This window comes from Ylistrum balloti, unplaced genomic scaffold (assembly GCF_031769215.1).
Source record: "Ylistrum balloti isolate Yb309-2 unplaced genomic scaffold, AGI_CSIRO_Ybal_v1 Utg369906, whole genome shotgun sequence".
Taxonomy (NCBI): Eukaryota; Metazoa; Mollusca; class Bivalvia; order Pectinida; family Pectinidae; genus Ylistrum; species Ylistrum balloti.
The window spans coordinates 72,179-96,416 of NW_026782031.1; the positions used below are offsets into that span (position 1 = coordinate 72,179).

Sequence of the window (24,238 nt, forward strand, 5' to 3'; positions counted from 1 at the left end):
AGTCAACTGCATGTTGCTACCGCACTGAGACATACTACCAAAGGACCCCCCACAGGACACAAGGCACCTGTTAGGTTACACTGACAATGGGTATTTAATTAGTCATTACATTACCATATTACTGAGCGTGAAGCAGGAAGAGATGGATGTGAAGTTTTAGTACAGAACCTGAATCAATGTGATATTACCCTGCAGACTGGTTATTTGATACACTTCATCACAACTTTTTCGGGGTTATTATTTTTCCTGACATTCATTTGTTCCTTTTTCGGGTGATGAACATTTAAAATTGTATATAGTCCCTACGAAGCCCATATTCACGAAACTGTGACTATTATGTAGCTTTATAGACCACTTTACGAGTTTCACTTTGGTCCTAGTATATAAAATAGCTTCAGTTTACGACAGACTTTGACACTAGTCAGACAATGTTTAAGAAATAAACATATCTTTTTACAATTTATCTTCGAAAGTAAAATATGAAATGCCCGAAAATTAAAATATGAATTGATCGTACCTTTATCGAAGAATCTCTGAGATACTTCACCAGGACTTTTGATTTCATTAAACATACAAATATGATGTAATGAGAACATAAATCCCTACATATTCAAAGTGGTTCTAATAAAGAAAGTTATGCTAAGTTTCCTTTTGTCAAGTTTATTTTAAAATAACTGGTATATTATATCTTATGTGTGGTTTAAATATTCATTGTAAAATGTGATCTCTGGCAACAAATATCGGTGTTTGTGAAAAATTGTGATCCTGTTGACGAAGAAAATGATATTAATAATTTTCCACTTGTACAGTGTACAGTGTACCAGGAATAATTATCTGAATATGGTTAGTCGGAAAAATGCTTTACTCCCGCTTTAGTCGGAAAAATGCTTTACTTCCGCTTTAGTCGGAAAAATGCTTTACTTCTGCTTTAGATTATTACGTTGACATACTTTCTTGGTATGTCTATGTTCATGGATGATGAATTTGGTCTTCTATTTGAATACGTTCTTGTAATCTGTGTTTGTATATACCAGGTTTCTGCTGATTTCAATTAATATGCTGAAGAAATAAACCATTAGAAGATTATGTTGCAAGCAAAATTATTTGTGGGCTTTGACTTTGTTTGTTGATGTTTAACATCCTGTTAACAGTCAGGGTTGGTTCATTTCCCCATCCTTCACATCCATGCTACACTGGTTTTGGGTGGTGGAGGAAAGCTGGAGTTCTTGAACGAAAAAGACCGACCTGCGGCAAGTACCTGGCGATTACCCCACATAGGTCTCCAACCTGTGACCCAGAGGTGGTAGGCTAGCTATAAAGACAGCCAGACGCCTGAACTACTTGGTCACCATGGCCTCTGATTAAGGGGCTCTAAGACTCGTTGTGTAATGTTGGTGCCACAAGATAACTGGTCCAATCTAAAATGAAAAACACAAAAATCCTTGTAAGATTTCATTAAATTTTTACAAGATTTTACAGAAACTTTGATGTTTTATTTCTTTGATCAAATCTTTTTAAGTCTTTATGGGACAAAATAAGATTACATCAGATACAGCCTCTAAAGACTAGAAATTGATTTGGTGGAGACTGAGCCACAACAGAACTTCCAGATTTACACAGAGATAAAGGTATAAAAGAGCATTCTATTCAACATATATATAAACATTATACAAGATACAGTAATCTTTATTTGACATTATGTTCCAGATATCTGTCATCTTAATATTTTGTCCACATTAAAATATTTTCATGGTTCTGAGATACGATTCATCATGAAATGAATCCCTTCTGATGTTATTCTTTCTCTTCTAATTTGTGATAAGTAATTTCCTGTTTCACGAGAGATGCTGTCTAGTTGGATTATATATAAATAACATGAGATCTGTGATGCATTCGAGCTCAGACAATGTAAGCGTACACGCCACCGTCTACACTAATATTAGGGGTATTGAGATGGTGCTTTATAGCTGCATGCATCTTTCATGGTAGACACACGTAATTGATTTTGATCAGATTCAAGAGATTTCCCTGATTCTGCATAATCATTTAAAGAAAACCCAAAAGGGGAAATGCAATGTATATGAGTAAGATGTAAGACTCCTCATGCATAGAAAAACTTCCTGGTATCATGGCTAGTGGCTGTGGTACCATGATTTATTTAGTTATCTCATGGTTATTATGCTATTGGCTAAGGCATTTAACTCTCTTAATTGTCTACCCAGCTCAACAAATTGATAGCTAGCTGGCATGGCATATGCATGTCTTTAGAATAGAGATACCAACCCGAAGAAAATGTTCCAAAATATACATATCTTTTCCCAAATGATTTCCGTACTAAGACAACTAAAGACTATACAACCTTTCATTGTTACATAGACTAATATCAAAACTCCAAAGTATGATTTGGGAAGTATTGGCGGCATATATTGTGAACAGTATCACAAATGACGTGGATGATGTTTTAGGTAACATGTATCGTCAACTCTATAATCGATTAGGTAAAATTGGCAAGATATCATTCAACTGATAAAAGTCAAGTAAATGTACGTTTTGTGAAAAAGCATATTTGACTTCATCACTGATTACAGAAAATTATCAAAAAAGATTTCCTTATTTGATTAAATGAGTTTGTTCATAATTAAACAGGTAGCCTAAAGTATTCATAAATTTAATAGTAACAAAAAACACTACACATTTTTTATACCTCATTATCAGTTACTAACACTTGGACACTTCAAAGACATGCAAGAACTTACCAATCTCCTAATGAATCTTATCCAAAGTTTTTAAGCTCATTAGTTAAACACACTCTGTAATAGGATACCTCTCAGTCCTACTAATTGACCTTCGAAGCAGATTAATGAAAACCTTTCAGTGTAAAGTAATTATGATATCTAAATTAAGAAAAAAAAACAAGAATTTGTTGCATTTAACGTTAATTGGACAAATATTTTTAAATTAATGGAGATTTTGCGAAGAGAGATAAAATCTTGATTTGGTGGAAGATAGTTTGTGTCATGTACTTGGTCTGTACTTGAATACCCGACTAGTTGTATAAATCTAGAGGTTATTGTAGCTGTAAATGATTCTGAATGCTAATTGCAAGGTTCATAGAGTACAAATACCTATACCCTATATAAACATACAAATTAACCCCAAATTTCTAGATTTCAACTGGGTGTTTCTTGAACTTTCCGAATGATATCATCTGCATTTCTTAATCTCGTCGTCAGAGAGCCAACACTATGTCACGATAAGTAAATTATAAGAAATAGTTTAAAACTGCTGAAAATCTGGCCGTCGTTCCAAATAATTTTTTGCCTAATCAGATCTCCCTAATGTTCTGCGTATTGCATGGTTTTATTCAGAAAAAAAATTAAGAATTTTGAACTTTGTATGAAGATATAGGAATATATTGAGTCAGTACAGTACAATCAGACTAGACATGTTGCGTAGGTACAGTAAGTAACGTCAGGCTGGACAAATATATTACACCCCCTGGGATAATAAACTGCAGTTTTGGAAGTGATAAATACTGCTATTGAAATTAGTAATTCAAATATATAAAGGTTTTAAAATAAATTTACTTTGTGGAAAGGTAATAAACCTGACAGGTGACAATTAGTTTGTCCTCTTGTAATAGTTTATACTGTTGAGAGAATACCCAGCATACTGAGTGTGAGTGGTATCCATATTTTTTGTTTAAAAATAAACTTTATTTATTTTACACTTAAAAAAAACCTGAGAGGTAGGGGAGTTGGTAGAACATTGTTTTATGCATATTCTCGGATGGTGATCCGAGATATGTGGTTGACAATCCGTACTCATGGGGTTTTATCTTTCTCAGGAAGTCGAGAAACAACCAGGTTCTGTGATGTAATGGTGGTGTCCATTGTCAGGATACTTTACCCTTTTTACTCAAAATGGTATACAGTAATGCTGTGGTATGTTTACAGTGAGGTAGTCCCCCAATTACTTGTAAGATATCCTAACTCAAACTGAACCTGGTTGTTCACAATAATTACCTCTCTAGCAAACAGAATGCAAAACTGAAGATATCAGTTGAATTTTGCCCAGATAGTTATACCCAAAAGCCAAGAAATCTGAGTACCTGGGGAAATCCCATGTCAGGCATGCGACCTCTTGACTTTTCATATCCGATTGAGGAATTAAACCATAGATTTCCAGGTGAAACCAGAATGAATTAGCACTCTGCCACCCAACCATACTGACCAGCTGTCCAGAAGCATATTCCAGTTCAACTTATCTAGTTACAAACTATTTCAGAAGTACATGCTTGGTGTACTATTCAGACAACATTAAACCAAATATCTTTCAGAAATATATTTTCCTTGTTGGCTGACAAATGGAGTTTTTATGATTTATGGTGTTATTACATAGGTTTTCATTTAACTTTGAAGTATAAAGCCTTCAAAACAAAATTATTACATCAGTTATTGAAATTAATTCTTTAATACATTTTTTGTTGTTGCATGAGTTGAATTCCTGTAATAAAGAATTTCCTTATTGAGGAGAATCCTGTTCCAGGTTTCTGAAAAGCCTTTAAAAGATTTTATCCTGTGAAGTTGTTTTATGTATCACAATCAATTTTTATCGTTTCTAAGGTATATAAATTCATACATTAACTTTATCTTCAAACAGAAACAATTTTTGTGCATTAGATTAAAATTAAATGCATGCATATTTTCAAACAGATATTCTAGTGTACTGAATTGATGTTAAAAAATGAAGAAATAACTTTTGAATTTTATTTTTCAAAAAAAAGATACAAATATTTGTGACTTGCTTGCTTGATTTATTGATCTGATATAACAATGTGACTGTAATATCACAATGATCTTTCTGTTAAACAAAGTTAGTCCTGTTGAGAGTGTAGTAGATAATTGATGGTCAATCTGACACCTTGCACAATGTTTACACATTCACTTACTTAATGCTGACTTACATTCAAATTGATCCATTAGTTAAATAGAGATCTCGTTATATAGATTTTATCATTTCAACCAAGAAAGACTTAATACTTGTACACGTACCTGTAATAAACATATATCAATAAAGAACACTTAAATATGTACTGTAAAATTGTACATTTTTGTGGGGCTCAAATTTTGTGGATTTCCAAAAATATACATCTTTGTTGGTACTTGATTTTGGCGATAAATCTTTATCACAAAAATTAACTTGTGCTATATTCCATGTTAAATTTAATCTGTTTATAATTTCATGGACATATAAAACTGTGGATTTAGAACAACCATGAACTCTACAAAAATACATTCCCCACGAATATTAATTATTTTACAGTACTTGAATTTTGATTCCTTTGGGAGACATTCATTCCATGGAAAATGGAATTTATATTGATCATTTTAATTTTGATAGTTGTACACAAATTTGATGAAAATAGTGGAAATATTTAGCATTAGTAGAAATGTTTGATATATGTGAATAACAGATGGTAGACAGGAACATTATCTAGGTAAATGTTTGAACTACCAGGTGGGATATGTAATTTGTACAATTTGATGTTGTTTGACACTGACAATGTGATGTCTGTTAGGTGGAACTAATAGTGTACTTTAGGAGTATAGTGTTACATTAAGTGTGGCCACCACCTGTCCTGGGTCTGTTGATATAGTCATCACCGTTCCTTGTTAAATAAAACTATGAACTAAAGTGTTATGTTTGATAATTACAGTATTCACCTCCTGGCCAGTTACTGGAAAACAACTTGGCACTACTTTAATGTCTCCATTCAAACAATTATAATTATTTCCTTTATGTAAATGAAGTTGTGTTCATAACTAAAAAAAACAGCTTATATTTCTTGATAGCCCATTTACAGGTTTTCAAATTCTTGAATTTTTCAGCAAGTTTTCATCCAGCCAATCTCTAAATCCAGACTCGGGATGGGATGAAAATTCTGTCACCTTTCTCAAATCAGAATTTACCAAATATGGTTTGGATAAAGTTAGTGTGGAAGAATATGATGTGGTCGTCACCTACCCTAATCCTGTTCAACCCAATAGGTTAGAGGTCATCTCCTCTGCAGGCCAAGTCAAATTAAATCTGACCTTTGGCCTAGGTCAGAGGTCAAATGCCAACAGGAGAAAGCGGGTTGCTGACAATGTGAAGGAGGTGATGGAATATCCTACAGACCTGCCATATGTGGCGTTTGCTCCTTCTGGAACTGTACAGGTCTGTAGATGAAGAAATTTGTTGTGTATTAAAATTGACTCTTTGATCCCTCTAATATTCAGGATTAGTAGTGTTGGGAATCGGTTGAAATTTCCTGATCGATCATCAACTTTGTGTAATCGATCGATGATCAATTAAAATAGATTAATTCTTAATTGTCTGTTTTTGGATATTACCTTTATTTTGTGTTATGTAACAGTTCACGTAATTACTAAAACTGTTGTACCTACACCATCATTTTGTGTGCTTGTTATTCGTTTATTGCACAGAATACTTTTTAATATAAACAAATGTCGTTTTTTTTAAATAATTTTATTAATGTTGAAAATAATTAATTTGGGTCACATCTCAAAATCAAACAAGTGATAAAAAGTTTTTGACCACTCCTTCCTGGGTTACATTGAATAGGAGAAGTTATTGCAGGTCTGAAGTCTAATTTAAACTCTCATTTTCTAATCAGGGTGCATTGGTGTACAGTCATTATGGAAGGATGGTTGACCTTGTACAGGTCAACAACAGTGGTGTTATACTCAAGGACAAAATACTCCTCCTCAGACTTGGCAGAATCTCGGTGACAGAAAAGGTAAGAACAGACTTAAATGCTTCAAATTTCACATTTCAAAGTAGGTTATCAAAATCTACAGATCAGTGAAAGCTGAGTGAAATTTAGGTACACATGTACTATAATAAAGCTGTTCAGCAACAAAAGCCCGCTATTGTTGGACCGATTCAATTAGATAAATATATGCCAATCTTCATCAATAGTGATCAAGAAAAACCTTGGTACACCGTCTTAGTCATAAAGCTTCGAATCACTTTAAACACACAAATCTTACTTCCTGTATTGCCCTCCATAAATTACAGGATAGAAGGGACTGGTGGTTATTATTGAATCTTTGATGGCAATGTACATAGACGCTTCATTATTTGTGGTGTTTATAGAATAAATATAATCAGTGACATGACACATGTTAAACAAATACTAATTTTGATGTAGTTCATACTGATTTTAGATAACATTTTTTCCATAATTTTCTTGTCATCAGGAAGCTGCAATATAACTTGGTTTACACAGTCTATACAGTTAAGAGATAAAGAGCATCAAATTAGTTTTAGGTTACAGATAAAGAGCATCAAATTAGTTTTAGGTTACAGATCAAAGCATCAAATTAGTTTTAGGTTACAGATAAAAGCATCAAATTAGTTTTAGGTTACAGATAAAAGCATCAAATTAGTTTTAGGTTACAGATAAAGAGCATCAAATTAGTTTTAGGTTACAGATAAAGAGCATCAAATTAGTTTTAGGTTACAGATAAAGAGCATCAAATTAGTTTTAGGTTACAGATCAAAGCATCAAATTAGTTTTAGGTTACAGATAAAGAGCATCAAATTAGTTTTAGGTTACAGATAAAGAGCATCAAATTAGTTTTAGGTTACAGATCAAAGCATCAAATTAGTTTTAGGTTACAGATAAAGAGCATCAAATTAGTTTTAGGTTACGGATAAAGAGCATCAAATTAGTTTTAGGTTACGGATAAAGAGCATCAAATTAGTTTTAGGTTACGGATAAAGAGCATCAAATTAGTTTTAGGTTACGGATAAAGAGCATCAAATTAGTTTTAGGTTACAGATCAAAGCATCAAATTAGTTTTAGGTTACAGATAAAGAGCATCAAATTAGTTTTAGGTTACAGATCAAAGCATCAAATTAGTTTTAGGTTACAGATAAAGAGCATCAAATTAGTTTCAAATTAGTTTTAGGTTACAGATAAAGAGCATCAAATTAGTTTTAGGTTACAATCAAAGCATCAAATTAGTTTTAGGCATAAAGAGCATCAAATTAGTTTTAGGTTACAGATCAAAGCATCAAATTAGTTTTAGGTTACAGATAAAGAGCATCAAATTAGTTTTAGGTTACAGATAAAGAGCATCAAATTAGTTTTAGGTTACAGATAAAGAGCATCAAATTAGTTTTAGGTTACAGATCAAAGCATCAAATTAGTTTTAGGTTACAGATAAAGAGCATCAAATTAGTTTTAGGTTACAGATAAAGAGCATCAAATTAGTTTTAGGTTACAGATAAAGAGCATCAAATTAGTTCTAGGTTACAGATCAAAGCATCAAATTAGTTTTAGGTTACAGATAAAGAGCATCAAATTAGTTTAAGGTTACAGATCAAAGCATCAAATTAGTTTTAGGTTACAGATCAAAGCATCAAATTAGTTTTAGGTTACAGATAAAGAGCATCAAATTAGTTCTAGGTTACAGATCAAAGCATCAAATTAGTTTTAGGTTACAGATAAAGAGCATCAAATTAGAATTATGGAAAACTTGATTACTGAATCAGTTCGTATTAAATGATGGGTTAATTGTCTTAGTCGAATTGTTGCCTTATCAGTGATATTTTTTAATAGACTGTCTCAAACATTTATACCATTATCTGTTATTTATAACCAATTCAAATTTCATGTAAGGCACGTACATACAGAATTGTGAATTCAGGTGAAATGTCTTTTATTATGTCACCATTTGATTTATTAAACAGACAGAATTTGTTTAAAATTACACCAGAGTTAGTAAGAAAAAAACCAGGTTTTAATTCCACCTGACATCTGACTGTATATATACACTGTTGCAGCTGTGTTATCACTAAATACAACACGCATGCATTAGCTTAAAGTGTGTGATAAAATTTCCCACACCTACAAAAATATGATAACAGGCAAGAAAACCTTAGTGGAGAATGTTTATTGTTGATGGATTAGAAACATTAAACGGGAAAATGATACACAGACTTTACTGTAAACAAATCTAGATGAGAAGAATGTTTGAGGTTCAGATTTTTTTTTAACTGGAGACAGAAATATTATCTTGCATGTTGTCTTGAATTACGATTGTCATGATGATGCACATGTTTTTGATGACAAAGGCAAAGAAACACATGTTTACAAATTCTTAAAAGAACTAGCATTTTTTTTAATGTATTGTCTCTGTATGGGGAGATATTATCAGGGCTATAGTATTGTAACAGGAAATAAATATGTCCAATATGGGTCGTAGAGAGACAGAAAATCTATCCCAGGTGACACACAAGATCAATGATCACAGTTTATCAAATTATTGTATAATGGTGTGACAGTTTGTTTAAGATCAATAAACCTTAAACATTTCTGACTTTATATATATACTGTATACCCTTGTACGAAAATGTTTTTTTAGTATCATAATTTCTTATATCAAATAGCTGTGTGAGTGATGGGGTAACACCTCTGGGTTAAAGGTGTAACAGATAGGTATTATCACAGAACATAGTGCCTAGTATGCAGCCTTCATTACTGACTAAACCTTTTATATTGCCCATGCAACAGAAACTTATACACTACTATAACCATACTTCAGTAAAAAGCCAAATAAGTTGATTTCTTGATTGTGAGATCAGTGATGGAAATCCAAACTTTATTCTTAATTAGTTTTGTGATTTCTTTTGATCTCAAGATTTTCTCGTTAAGAAGAAGAAACATGATTATCTGTAGATCTCCTGTGATCTTAAAGATTTACAAGGAAAATACTGTTTCAATAGTATAATTGTACGAGGAAAAATAAGTCAAAACTATTGCTGATCATTTCCTCCAGATATTCTGTTTTCTTACTTTTCTGTCATGATAACTTAATTTGATTTATATTCTATTTTGATTATGTTGCAGAATAAATCAAAATAAAAAATAAAACCTCTCCTATCCCATATTATTAAGAATTCAAAACTATACTCATGACTCAAACGACTTTTTTTATTGTGGTTTTATGACCTATATATGATCAACATTTTAGCCTAAAATGTGCATTGGCTGTACGAGTATACAAGTGATTTACAATATCATTCTGCGGTGGGATAGGTGTGTAGACAATCCCAGAGCTAACACGGACTCATGATGTCATTTTCCTATTTTCCCCTATCATTCTATACAGGACTTAAGATTCACCCCTAGATTTATTTACACTCTCCTCAAACTGGGCGATATGCTGTCAGGGTTTCCACGTTGCCTGAAGTTGTGACGTCATCAATTATGTGCTTTAAGTGGTCAATATTAACGGCCATTGATTGCTCCATCTATACTTTTGTATTAAAGTGTATCCCTAATGACAAGTAAATTTATGGTTTTATGATAGGAATAGCCAGGCTGTAACAGTCTGTGGAGTTGAGTACCCAGGGGTGGTTAAAGATAGAGATTTATTGATACTACATGACGGTACATGACCCCCATACATGCTATAACTGTGGTCCACTATGTAGATCAAGGCTCTCAATTTCATTACTCTTTGTTATTGTAGATAAAAATTTTCAGTCCAACTTTTCAATTATTTCAAGATAGTTAAGACTTCACTCTGAGGAACCAGTTTTCATGACCCTATAAACTTTGACAAGTCAAAAAACCGCACATATGCAACATTGGGGTGTCGTTCTTCCAATCATAGCTAGATTTGTCATTTATCCCTTCACCATAGTCCTTCTCTGTATTATTGCTTGGTTCCATCTGATTTGAAGCTAGCTATCATTTGATCATATTCCCATAGGCATGTATGTAAACGTTAGAGAGTCTTACATTAGTGTTGTTAAAGTAATTCCAAACTTTTCGTACCAGCCTTATTGTTGTGATGAATGATGAAATCTATGTGATTTTGCATTGGATAAGATAACATTATTGTTTCAAGATGCAAATAATGTTAATTTTTCTTCAATACATTTTGTATATCTATAAATAATTATTTAGTATCAGATCAAGGTTAATGAAAGAATTTACAAAACTGGTTTATAAAGAAAAGTGACAATGGAGTCCTATTTTATCTAGAAGTTCATAATGTATTTATGTTCATGTCTAAAATGTATTACAAGTTACATTTTTGGCATTACAATATTAAACAAATTTATATCAATTGTTAAGAGAAAATGCTGGTAAAAAAAATTTAAGATTTGATAAAAAGCATATGATATATATTGATATATTGCAGAACAGATTCTATATTTTTTCATTGTATTGACTTAATCACTATGCAATTTCTGATTCAGAACCAAATCTAGACTGTGCATTGCAGACCGGCATTTATAACACATATATTTGACACTGGTTATCTGTCCTTTTTCTAAAGAACGTTTAGATATCTGACATAGATCTTCCAAGGCTTTTCCTCAGTGTTATTTTACATGTAAGTTATAATGTAGATGTTTATAATCAGATTACATCATAAAATAGATGAAATTTGTTGTAACCCATTTCTGTTGATAGTTCTGGTATTTATTGGTGATATCGTAAAAGTGGACATTTTGTCAGTCTGAGTGGTCACACATCTTTATATATCTGGTGTCCATTATGATGTAGAATGGTTTGAGGTTGGTTTTGATATGTGTCAATAGACCTATCATCTTACCACTCCTTACTAACAGTGCAGCTAAAATGTAGGCTAGGCTAATTGGCATGGTGAAAACCATACGCCAAAGGTGTACACTTCTTCATAGATCCTGTTAACTGTGATTGACCTGAAAATTGCCAGGTCCTATTAGTGAGATTAAACCACTGTCGACTTGTTTTGATAAATCTCCTAAAGCTGTTTTGGCAGTCCCAATAATTCTGTATTTGAAACAAGGTGCTATAATTACAGTACGTTTTCCCTGATAATGATACCTGAGAATGCCATACCAGTAATGACTGTTTAATGTATAATGGATATTTACCGGTAATAGGTTGCGGATTGCGATTGGTCAAAATCAACTCCGAGTCAATTTCATAATATTCTTGTCCACAGATGGGCTTTTCATTTTCATACACGGTAACAATCGGGAAAAAAATATGAATTAACTTACCTTGTGGGTAAATTTGTTGCAATTATTTGTCCTTAAATCGTGAATGTTAGCACATTATCCCTGTGGTCTGACATTAACCTTTACACCTTATACTATTTACAATGTAGGTCCTTTTTGGAGTTACATATACCAGATGCCTTTTATTTACATACAAATATAATACAGTTTAATGACAATAAATTGTTTTTATCATCATTACACATTTTTAATTTATCGAAAATTAGAAAATTTATGTTGCATAATTTTTGAAGTGGTCTAAAACATTTAGTTTTAGTTTGATTGACAATTTGAAGTTTTTCTTTAAATCTTGGAATCACATTATCCAGGTGCCAGATGTCAGATTGTCTTATTGAAAGCAAAGATTTTTTATATTGAATTGCTGTCAATTCAGTTTCTGTTCCAGTTTTCATGTTACTGTTTTTTGGCCTTTATAGCTAAACATTAATCCAATATGCCCCTCCTAAATCTGTGAAGTAGTGAGCCAGGTAAGAAATCAATTTCCCTGTGGAACGTGTGTGTGTATGTCTTGTCACCTGTCTATATAGACTACCCTTGTCAGTCACCAACAAGTACCTTCTTTAAAAAAGGGGCCATCTCAGAAAAATTTGTCGAAGGGATTCTCCACTGGGCCAGTACAGCTGTCTATAATATGAAATCTTGGACCTACATGGAGGACAAGTTTCTGGATCATTACCACATGGATAAGTCTTAGGACACACATGGGGACAGGTTTAAGGACTGTATTGGTGAGGGGTGGGAAGAAGTAGGGACAAGCTTTAGGACCATGTATTGTTGGGGACCAGGTTTCGGAAGTATTTTTGGGACAAGCTTTGGTACTTTTGGGCATGTTGGGATATTATTCTGAGACCTAAAGAGACACCTTATGGGACTACCTCTCGGCACAAACTTAAGGACTACCTCTAGGCACAAACTTGAGGACTACCTCTCGGCACAAACTTGAGGACTACCTCTCGGCACAAACTTGAGGACTACCTCTCGGCACAAACTTGAGGACTACCTCTCGGCACAAACTTGAGTACTACCTCTCGGCACAAACTTAAGGACTACCTCTAGGCACAAACTTGAGGACTACCTCTAGGCACAAACTTGAGGACTACCTCTAGGCACAAACTTGAGTACTACCTCGAGGCACACACTTACGGACTACCTCTAGGCACAAACTTGAGGACTACCTCTAGGCACAAACTTGAGGACTACCTCTAGGCACAAACTTGAGTACTACCTCGAGGCACACACTTACGGACTACCTCTAGGCACAAACTTAAGGACTACCTCTCGGCACAAACTTAAGGACTACCTCTAGGCACAAACTTGAGGACTACCTCTAGGCACAAACTTGAGGACTACCTCTAGGCACAAACTTGAGTACTACCTCGAGGCACACACTTACGGACTACCTCTAGGCACAAACTTGAGGACTACCTCTAGGCACAAACTTGAGGACTACCTCTAGGCACAAACTTGAGGACTACCTCTAGGCACAAACTTGAGTACTACCTCTTGGCACAAACTTAAGGACTACCTCTAGGCACAAACTTGAGTACTACCTCTAGGCACAAACTTGAGGACTACCTCTAGGCACAAACTTGAGGACTACCTCTAGGCACAAACTTGAGTACTACCTCGAGGCACAAACTTAAGGACTACCTCTAGGCACAAACTTGAGGACTACCTCTAGGCACAAACTTGAGGACTACCTCTAGGCACAAACTTGAGGACTACCTCTAGGCACAAACTTGAGGACTACCTCTAGGCACAAACTTGAGGACTACCTCTAGGCACAAACTTGAGGACTACCTCTAGGCACTCTAGGCACAAACTTAAGGACTACCTCTCGGCACAAACAAGGACTACCTCTAGGCACAAACTTGAGGACTACCTCTAGGCACAAACTTGAGGACTACCTCTAGGCACAAACTTGAGTACTACCTCGAGGCACACACTTACGGACTACCTCTAGGCACAAACTTGAGGACTACCTCTAGGCACAAACTTGAGGACTACCTCTAGGCACAAACTTGAGGACTACCTCTAGGCACAAACTTGAGGACTACCTCTAGGCACAAACTTAAGGACTACCTCTAGGCACAAACTTGAGGACTACCTCTAGGCACAAACTTGAGGACTACCTCTAGGCACAAACTTGAGGACTACCTCTAGGCACAAACTTGAGGACTACCTTTAGGAACACTCTTTGGTACCAGAGACTTCACCAAGAACCTTCTCGTGGCCACATTAGTTAATGGTAGACTGTCATATATCCAAAATTAGCATTTGTGGTGCCAGTTTCATCCTGTGATCCCATGGCTGTGCAGACTTAAAACACATAAACATGCACGTAATCACAGTTATTTGGAGTAGGCATACTACAGATAGTCATTATATGACACTTTCTTCCCTGATGTAGAGATAACCAGACTTACGGTCCATGTATTAGTTACTTCTACATACCAGAGACAGGTCTAATCTAAATAACTGAAAACAGATAGAAAAGACTCCAAAGTCTTTTGATTCTCGTGATAATAGCTTTTTTACATGACTAACTGGAATGTTAGTAAAATACACAATTTCATTTCAGAACACAAATGAATTTAGGCACAGGTTTTATATTATATGTCAGCGTAGAATTTGAAAAGGTTATTTCCTGAGCTACTCATTGTAACGTCTGAGGTTTTTTTATGTGCAATAAAAACCTGGACTGCTATGATTTCTTAAGTAAAATTTGGGCCCTGAAAATACTTTGCAATATCATTAAATAGCATTAGAATGTTTAAATGGTTTGATAAGGAGAAAATGGAACATACTGGAAATGTGTAACTAAGCAGTATAAATGAGGGACATTATCATAGTTCTATTGTTGTACTTGACTTTTATAGCAATCAGCTCGCTTAGCTTTTAAAGGATGTGGTTAATGGATGTGTAGGTATTTGATCAGGGAATACTTTATGACTAATGTTTATTTTGTTGGGGGTATGGATAGGTCACTATAGAGGTTACTGTCTATCTTCTAATTTTTGTGTGCTTGTTTGTTAATGGCTGTGAATAAATTGTCACTAGTTACTTCATTTAATAAGGTTTTTTAATAAAACTTTTTAATGTGAAAATACAGGTACCTTGAGCAGATTTTATATCGGCTAGGATTTCTGCTGGCTAATGTCAGGTCTACACAATGTCAGGTCTACACAATATTTAATGTCAGGTCTATACAATATTTAATGTCAGGTCTACACAATATTTAATGTCAGGTCTACACAATATTTAATGTCAGGTCTATACAATATATAATGTCAGGTTTACACAGTATCTAATGTCGGGTCTATACAATATTTAATGTCAGGTCTATACAATATTTAATGTCAGGTCTACACAATATTTAATGTCAGGTCTACACAATATTTAATGTCAGGTCTATACAATATTTAATGTCAGGTCTATACAATATTTAATGTCAGGTCTATACAATATTTAATGTCAGGTCTACACAATATTTAATGTCAGGTCTATACAATATTTAATGTCAGGTCTATACAATATTTAATGTCAGGTCTATACAATATTTAATGTCAGGTCTACACAATATTTAATGTCAGGTCTACACAATATTTGATGTCAGGTCTACACAATATTAATGTCAGGTCTGTACATTATTTAATGTCAGGTCTATACAATATTTAATGTCAGGTCTATACAATATTTAATGTCAGGTCTATACAATATTTAATGTCAGGTCTATACAATATTTAATGTCAGGTCTATACAATATTTAATGTTGGGTCTACACAATATTTAGTTTCAAAGTTATCAACCAATTAATAAGATCACATCATTTTTATCAAACTATATGCTTAATGATTTATATATAGCATCATTACAATATTACTTATCTGACCTTAATTTGTATTTCTGAACACCAAGGTAACCTTACTTGAAAGGGATATTGACCAAATTTCAATATAAGTATACCTGAAAAGAGATTGAAATTCAAGATTCTGAGGTCAAAGCCATCTTTTCTGTTTGTTAAAGAGCTGTATCTGGTACTTATTTTCATGAGAATCAATTAATTAAGTAGCATTTATTATCATTGATCTTTGTGACCTAGATTCCTGGACTTTTCCGCTGAGAACTTAAACTATATTTTGTAGTAATGAGGCAGGTAAAATCCTGGAAATCGACTTCTGGACTCACTAGAAAAATCCTGTTAAAATCACTGAATACTGTAAATTTTCGTGTATAGTGCGCACTTTTTCAAGCTAAAACTATTGTGTCAAAAAGGGGGGTGCGCATTATAAGCAGGAACATGCCATTCTTTGGGTTATCATTCCTGAGTTCTGCATCCGCCATGTTGGATTACCTCCCTTCACATAGTTATATGTAAAAGTCGTTGGTCATATATGATAGTTTGGAGATAAAAACAACAAATAAATAAATAAAATTTGAATGTTTTAATCATCGGCCATACACGCTGGCATTGCGGTGAATCTATTTCTTTTTTATATATATGTAAGAGGTATTTTCTAGTGATTTTGTCTGCTACTATTGCATGAAAAATGAAGCTGATCAAAAAATTCTTTATTTCTCAGAATTAATATAAATAAGAAATAAATATACATTCTGAAAAACCTATAGTTCACCTTTACTTCCATATAAGATTTTATCAGGTTATACACAAGTATCAGTCTTAGTTTACCTTGAATCATTTGACCATACTAAGTGTGGTTGATTTTCCTCTATGAAACAAAATTTTAACGCACTGATTTTTTTCTACAGCTGTCTCTGGCGGCGCAGATGGGCGCTATTGGTGTTTTACTTTACCTTGATCCAGCAGACCTTAGAGGGATTCCAGCTAGAGTGATTTCCCCTGATGAAGATTTACAGACATTTGTACCGTATGCATCTGCTGGTGGAAAGATTTACACAGGTGACTTACAACATTAATCTTTAACAGTCAGTTATTAATGTTGGTTTGTGGATCCAGTAGAAAGGGTATGATCATCAGTTAAATGGTGATGAAGCCAGCTTGTAGAAAACTTGTAGCTTGTCAAACCTTAAACAGTCTACATGGCACCTTCAAAGCTATGGAAGTGTAATATTGATAAATCAGTGCAACTTGCAATACATGGTGTTTCATTCATAGTGTTTCATTCTTATATAAGATACTGATCTATGTTCTGGTTTGAGTAAACTGTAATTTGAATGAGTCGGATACCATTTCTGGTCAAACATATTGAGGCATTTACAGGACAGAAAGGTAAGCAAACACATCTGCATAGAGCAAAAAATACAGCCAAGGAATGTGTTTAAAAAATGAGCTGGGCTGTTACCAGTGTCAGTGGATTTCAAACATTCTAGAAATTTTTATGCAGAGATATTGGCGCCAGTTAATTAAGCCTGTTAGCATTTTGTGGGAAAACCTTTAATTTGTGAGCTGCAGACTATCATTTCAGCTAAAAAAAAAAAAGTCTCCATTTTCCATAAATTTTCTTCAGGAATGTCATAGTATGTGCATTTATCAATATGTGAATATGTTTTTACAGGCAATCCAAACAGAGTTTCTATTGTACCAGCTCAGACTATCTCTATGGAAACAGCGACATTCCTTATGAACTCTCTGAATGGTCCATCTGCTCCAGTATCCTGGACTGGCAGATTGAATGCTTCTTACCATCTCCAAGGTAATTAGTAAAGATGACCATCATCCTGACGGACAGATGTGGAAAGAATAATAATATAACAATTGATTGTCTCAGAGGCAAATTATTAAACAGACTGTTGGGGTTGATAAAGTTTTTTTTTAAAGGATGAAATAAAAGCCAAAAAAAATCTTGAAAATGGAAAAAGTATACAGAGGTATTTTCATAATAATGAGATTTATCGGTAAAAACTAGGAAAATTTGATGCAGCAAAGAAAATTTTTACATGATGAATAATCATGTTTCACTACAGTTGATTGAAGGTCCCTGCATCAAGGTGTCATATATAGAAACAGGCTGTCCATCAATTCAACATATGACATGATGCTTCGGTGTCATATTTAGAAGTTGTAGCGATGGCCTGTCTGATAGAGTCGGTTCTAAATGTTACCTGTAATTGTTATGATGAACAGCTTGATACTCTCAGCTTGATCATCGGGAAATAAAATGGTTGCTGGATAATTTGGCTATTAACTAGCTTGTACAACAAGAAAATAACTTTACTTGGAGATTTGGTTGTGGTTTAGCAAGCAGTTGATAATACTTCTTGGCTAGGCAATTAGGTGTGGTAGATTGTTTGTTTGAGACCAGGACAGGGTAATACTTGTCAAATTTGTCTTCCTTTGTTATTTCTGTTTCTTTTTAAATCATTTATATATAAATTCAGATAAATTTTTGTTGTATTAACGTGCAGATCATCTTGAAAATTTGAATCAGAATTTTGTCTATACATCAGGGGAGATAAATCAAATATAATTATTGTTTCAGGCCAGCACACAGTGAAACTTGTCATCAACAATGTGAAGAAAGTGGAGACAGTGAGAAATGTCGAAGGTGTTATCGAAGGAGACATAGAAGGAGGTAGGCAGAGCCTACTAGGTGTTGTAATGAGATCAGAAATTGATTAAATTATATTTTATGATTTTCATCATTTGATGAATTCTTACATTATTTTATATGTTAATATGTTGATAGACTTCCATATTTAAAACTAAAACTGGACCAAATTTTTTTAATTTTTGAAAAACTTATTCAGTATATTGTTCTGTTCTGTAAGATCGTTATGTGATGGTGGGAGCAGCAAGGATGGTGGGGTCACTGACAGGATCTGATGTCTCCATGGGAACCGTCAACTTGTTGGAACTGGCTCACAGCATTGCATCTATAAGACGTCTCGAAAAGTGGCTACCTCGTCGAGGGATCAAGTTTTATTCCTGGGGTGGAACACAGTTTTCTCACAGTGGAATTGAAGCATTTCTTAAAGTATTCAATTGTTTTCTTTGTTGTTTTGCTGCGTTATACAATTCTATCAAAATTCTATCAATTGAAGACTTTGTGTTTTTTATTATGTTTCAACTTTACACAAATTCAACAGATAAACCAAGTAAAACCGATTGTTGTGCAAGTCGTGAAAAGTTTTAATGACTTCCTTTGTCAAATTTAATTTCAAGGATTCCAGGATGCTTTCGTTAAAAGTGCAAAAAAAGAAACCCCACCCCGCAAATAAAAAAGATAAAATAAAAAGTCTTCCAAAATAATGATTTAAAAAGTATTTAAGTCAATTAGGTATCATAAAAATATTTGACTTGTGGATGAATCTGAATGTTGAAATACTTTGGATTCCTTCCGACAATCACCGAACAAATTTCATTTGTTTGAAACAGTGTTTCTTTTCAAGGTTACTGTTAATGTTACCATCAGCATTGTGTTGTATTGATACATCTGTGATGCTCACATTACCTTTATTTTTGACAGGTGAATGGCCTCATTGTACAAACCAAATCTGTATCCTACATTGACCTTGACCTCTACATGCGACAACAAGATAGTCTGCACATGCCCAGCATGGATGTGACAACAAGCCACCTGCTGTCTAATTTGGTTAAAGAAGTCTCCACCATTGTAAGATCCATCAATGCAAAATTCTTATTACACCATGAAGGCTTCTTTTTAGAGTTTCTGGCTGTAATACATTTCATAATTCAAATATTTCTCGATGCGGTAGGTGTCCAGATTATTTAGGGAAATTAGATTTTTACTAAATTAACTTCAAATTAGGTTTTCATTGGTTGTATGAATTATAAAACCAAACCTGTTTCGTTCTTTTTATGTGTTTTTTCTCAAACGATTCATAATAATGATATCACTTGTATCAAGCAGCCATGTTTTACATGTATTCCTTCAATGGTGCATATCAGTACTGAACCTCCAACCCTTTATACTACAGGTGCCTGATGCTGCAATGACGGAGCTGTCAATCAAAGACAGCCTCTCCCTGACTATAAACCAGTACAGGAAGTCAGTCAGTACCATTGACTACCTCCGTGGGAACCCTGATTCTATGTTCTTATTCCAGGAGCTTGGTATCCCAGTCTTTAAGGCTGGTTTTGATCTGCCTGTAAGTAAATGGAGAATTGTATTACAATCACCTATAGAGAAATATTTATGGTAAACCTACTGTCATATTGTCCTGCTAGTTCAAACTATACGAAAATACAGTCTAGAAAAATGAATGAGAGTTTGAATGAATAGAATCAATATCTTATATCTGTGTCATCTTGGTGGCAAAGTCAACTTTTGTATAAATACTATATCTCAGCGATCTCAGATTAGGTAAGACTTTTGCATTAATCCTATATGGTGGTCATCTAGGTGACAAAGTCAAGTTTCTTGTGATTGCAAAGTCTTCCAAAATTTACACCTGCGTTGATTTTAAAATTCTTTTCATTTCTGGGATTGGATCTTTGGGTCCATTGTTAGGAAGGTTTACTGTATTTCCGACCTGATGAAAACTATGATATACTGTAATTATAATCAAACATTATCTGAAAATGAATAAAGATTAAAACTATATTCTTATCACATGTTTTTAAATATTACATTTAATATAACTCTTTTTTACAGGGTGCGATGATAAATAACGGTTCCCTCCATGACCCCGAGCATCATTACCGATATCACTTGGCAGCAACCAGAGTTATTGCCCTTGTTATATTGAATCTAGTAGATGATAACATCCTGCCTCTAGATGTTGCTGGCCTTGCATCCTCCATTGATGAGGCCCTGATACAGACGGCAGACATACAGGATATTAATGAACTTCTAGGTAAGGATGACTGATGTTGTGAAAAACATAGTCACTAAGAAAAATATGAATGAAGTGGAAGAGAGATGCAATAATATGATCACACTTGGAAAATCTTTATACAGTCAAATCTGTCTATAGAGACCACTCAATGGAGCAGAGAAAAGTGCCCTTTATATACAGGTTGTTGAATTACATTTGATATAGAACCAGAAAAAGTTGTCTTTATATTATAGACGGGCGACCCTTGTATAGAGTTGACCTTTAAGACAGGTTTGACTGTATACTTTAATCTGTACCCTAAAGTCGTTTTTAAAGGTACCGGGTAGTTCAGGGCTCTCACACCCCATTTTGGGACTGGGGCCCGGGGCCCTTTGAATTGGGAAAAAATAATGGTGTTTTCCTTAGAATTAGGAAGACTTGGGGTCTAAATTGGGAAAAAAAGATACTGTTTTGCATTGCAAATCTGGCAGATCGAGAGTCCTGTTGTTAATTTCCAAGTATAAATAATTGACAAACACTTCAGTATTTTATGTTTTTTGCAGATAGTACAGGAGTTTTGCTCCTGGGACCTGAATCAAAAGTTGCTGTTTTTTTTTATATTATTATCACAATTGCATTTTAAGATAAGATGTGTACATGTAGTTAAATCAAGTCATTCACAAGAAATCAATTTTTGATTCAGTGCTGACAAATAACAAAGTGGAGGGAATGACATTCCAAAATGCACTTAACCCTTAAATTGAAAAATAGTTTAAATTTGAAACCTTCATTTCCTGATTTTCCTTACAGATAAGCTGTTAACCACATCAGACATTTTCCTTACCACTGGGAAGGCCTTTGAGGTTTATATAGAATCTCTAGGCTCCAGTAAAGTTCCTCTAGAGGCACGTAGGGTCAATGATGCCCTCATGATGCTGGAGAAAGTTTTCGTCTCTCCTCAAAAAAACAGGTAAATACAACTACAAATGATACCAAATGTTATACCTTGAACAGTAAATGCAGTTCTCTGTTGTAAAATCATTAATTCTCCTCTGCGATTTATTTTCTTTGATGTCTTGGGTCTGCTGATCCTGGTAGAATTAGTTTATATAGATTTATTGAGCTGTTTTTAGACACAAAATCAAGTGTCATTGAAGTAATGATTTTTTTTTAATCATGAAAATGGAGCCCCATGAGATATGATTTTACACATCTTAACTTGAATTTTTTAAACTAAAATTTGCAAATATGCAATATTGTTCCAAAATTCATATATAGCCTTTGATTGGGGATTCAGCTTAACCAGGTGTTCCCAAAGTCATGTTGTCTATTTACAATTATGTTTTGTGGTCTATACCAGTAAATAAGACTTATGTGAACTTTTCAATGTATTAACATTTGCTATATAAATTTGCTTTAAAATATCACTGTAAATATCCACCATACTGAATGAATTGTAGAAGTTTCTATTGTTAATTTATTTTGCAGAAACAGTGCAAGTGTTCTTTATGAAACTGACGACACTGGTCAACTATCAGTGGTCAAGGAGATGACTGTACTGTCCAAGGTTACAAATGACTGGTCAAGCATTGACTGTTTACTGGACTCCTTCTCTAATGCATTAAAACAAAGTATAAGTATTCTACAGTTGAGCTAGTGTTTATGATGACCAATTTTAGCAGCTCTCCTACCTACAGCCAAGCTATCGGACCAGTGAACATGTGATTAGCTGACCAGTGGAAATTACCTATTGCTGGTCAGTGAAGAGTTTTCCTGTATACAGCTGAGCATTTAGACCAGTGAAAATTAGGTTAACTGACCACTGACCAATAGCTGTTGTGGCTGGATTGTACCCAAGTGGTCAGAAAATATTCCTCGACTTTAATAAGATATGCTGTTAAAAACAGTGTCAGTCAATGAATATCATACATGTGGTAATAAGCCAAAAATGCTAATTCATATTAAAGTGACTTTTTGACCATCAGTCAAATAGAAAATTAACATGGACAATGCTGACCACATGCTTCCTCAGTGTCAGAAAAGCACAGCTGATAATGGATTGGTCAGTACTAATGGTTTACTGATACAGAGACCCATATATCATCCAAATGTACACAGGACATTTCTGTGAAGTCAGTAACGAGTGTATCATTGGTAAAAACATCACCTTAATTATTTTCCTGTTGATCTCAGTGGCCAAGTTTGTAATGTTAAGTCCATGGCTGTACAGGTCATTGATTCTCATCACAAGTCCATCCTTCCAGGTATTTAGCTTGTCAACAATTTGACAAGGTTTATTTATTTTATTGGCCTTTTGAAACACTAATTCACTAGGTCAAAAGGATATTTGTTGAAAAATATCTTCAAAATTGAGTTTGTTAATTGTACATGTATATTAAATGTGTATGGAAGCTACAAAGCTTAAAACACTATGTTGCTTAATGGTTTTACATTGAATTTAAATAGAAGATAAGCTGGACTATTTTGACTAGCATGTTTTGGTATTATCAAATGTGTTTGGAAGATAAACTATTAAATATAGGCCAATTACTGCAACATTAACAATAGATTATCATTTTAAATGTGTATGGCTACCGAGAGCACTGACCTGTAATTATGATGGAAGTTTCAATGTTTTGAATATCAGATAAATGATGAATCTGTGACTGTGTTTGTGTAAGGAATATTGAGCAATAAATACTTTATAAAGTACCGTATTTGATTTGATAAGCACATCTACTTGTATAAATTTATTTGACTTGATAAGCACACCTGCCACTATGAATGAATTCCTTTATTTTAGAATACAGTATAGATAAAATAAACTAAATCCTGTCTACCAATACAACATTCAACCGTTTATCTTTGTTACAATTTTTTTTCTCTTCTATTTTTTAGGTGTTGTTTCTCGACATATTTGATAGCGAAACTTTTCCCTGTTACTATATAAGTACATCAGTTAAGTATTTCTGTACGAGTACAGTGCACTTTTTAGGTCATTTACGGTACATTTGATACTTTCTAGAGGGAAGTGCAATACTGCGTATTAGTTTTGTAGAATAAGTTTGGTGAGACCAAGTTTGTGTAATTTCCTTTTGTAGAATTTTTTTTCTTTTTTTTCCCCGTTTTGACTAATACAATATTATAAAGTGTCTTTTCTACAATTTCAGTAACCTTTACTTTTCATCATCTTATTATAGCACAAGTAATATCACAATTTTCTCTTGCAGTTACTTCATTAGCTCATTTTGATGACATTTAAACATGTACCTGTATATATATTGAAATGCCTCTCGATAATTGTCAGATCTAGAAAGAAAATATTGTTATATTTTGTATGTTTGAGTAGAGTAACAGATCTGCTTGTAACAAGGAAGTCTTAAGG

The 24,238-nt window shown here is 33.9% G+C and overlaps 1 protein-coding gene across 1 annotated transcript in view; it reads left to right on the forward strand.

Moving 5' to 3' along the window:
- The window catches only part of LOC132546693 (aminopeptidase NAALADL1-like), a 39,378-nt gene extending 16,868 nt beyond the window's left edge, over positions 1-22,510 (forward strand). The window contains 11 exon segments of the mRNA XM_060210412.1: positions 5,896-6,219; positions 6,680-6,802; positions 16,864-17,014; positions 17,631-17,768; positions 18,555-18,647; positions 18,844-19,049; positions 19,542-19,688; positions 20,014-20,184; positions 20,691-20,892; positions 21,664-21,823; positions 22,342-22,510. Coding sequence (XP_060066395.1) covers positions 5,896-6,219; positions 6,680-6,802; positions 16,864-17,014; positions 17,631-17,768; positions 18,555-18,647; positions 18,844-19,049; positions 19,542-19,688; positions 20,014-20,184; positions 20,691-20,892; positions 21,664-21,823; positions 22,342-22,510 — 1,884 coding nt within the window.
- Positions 22,511-24,238: the final 1,728 nt, after the last annotated feature.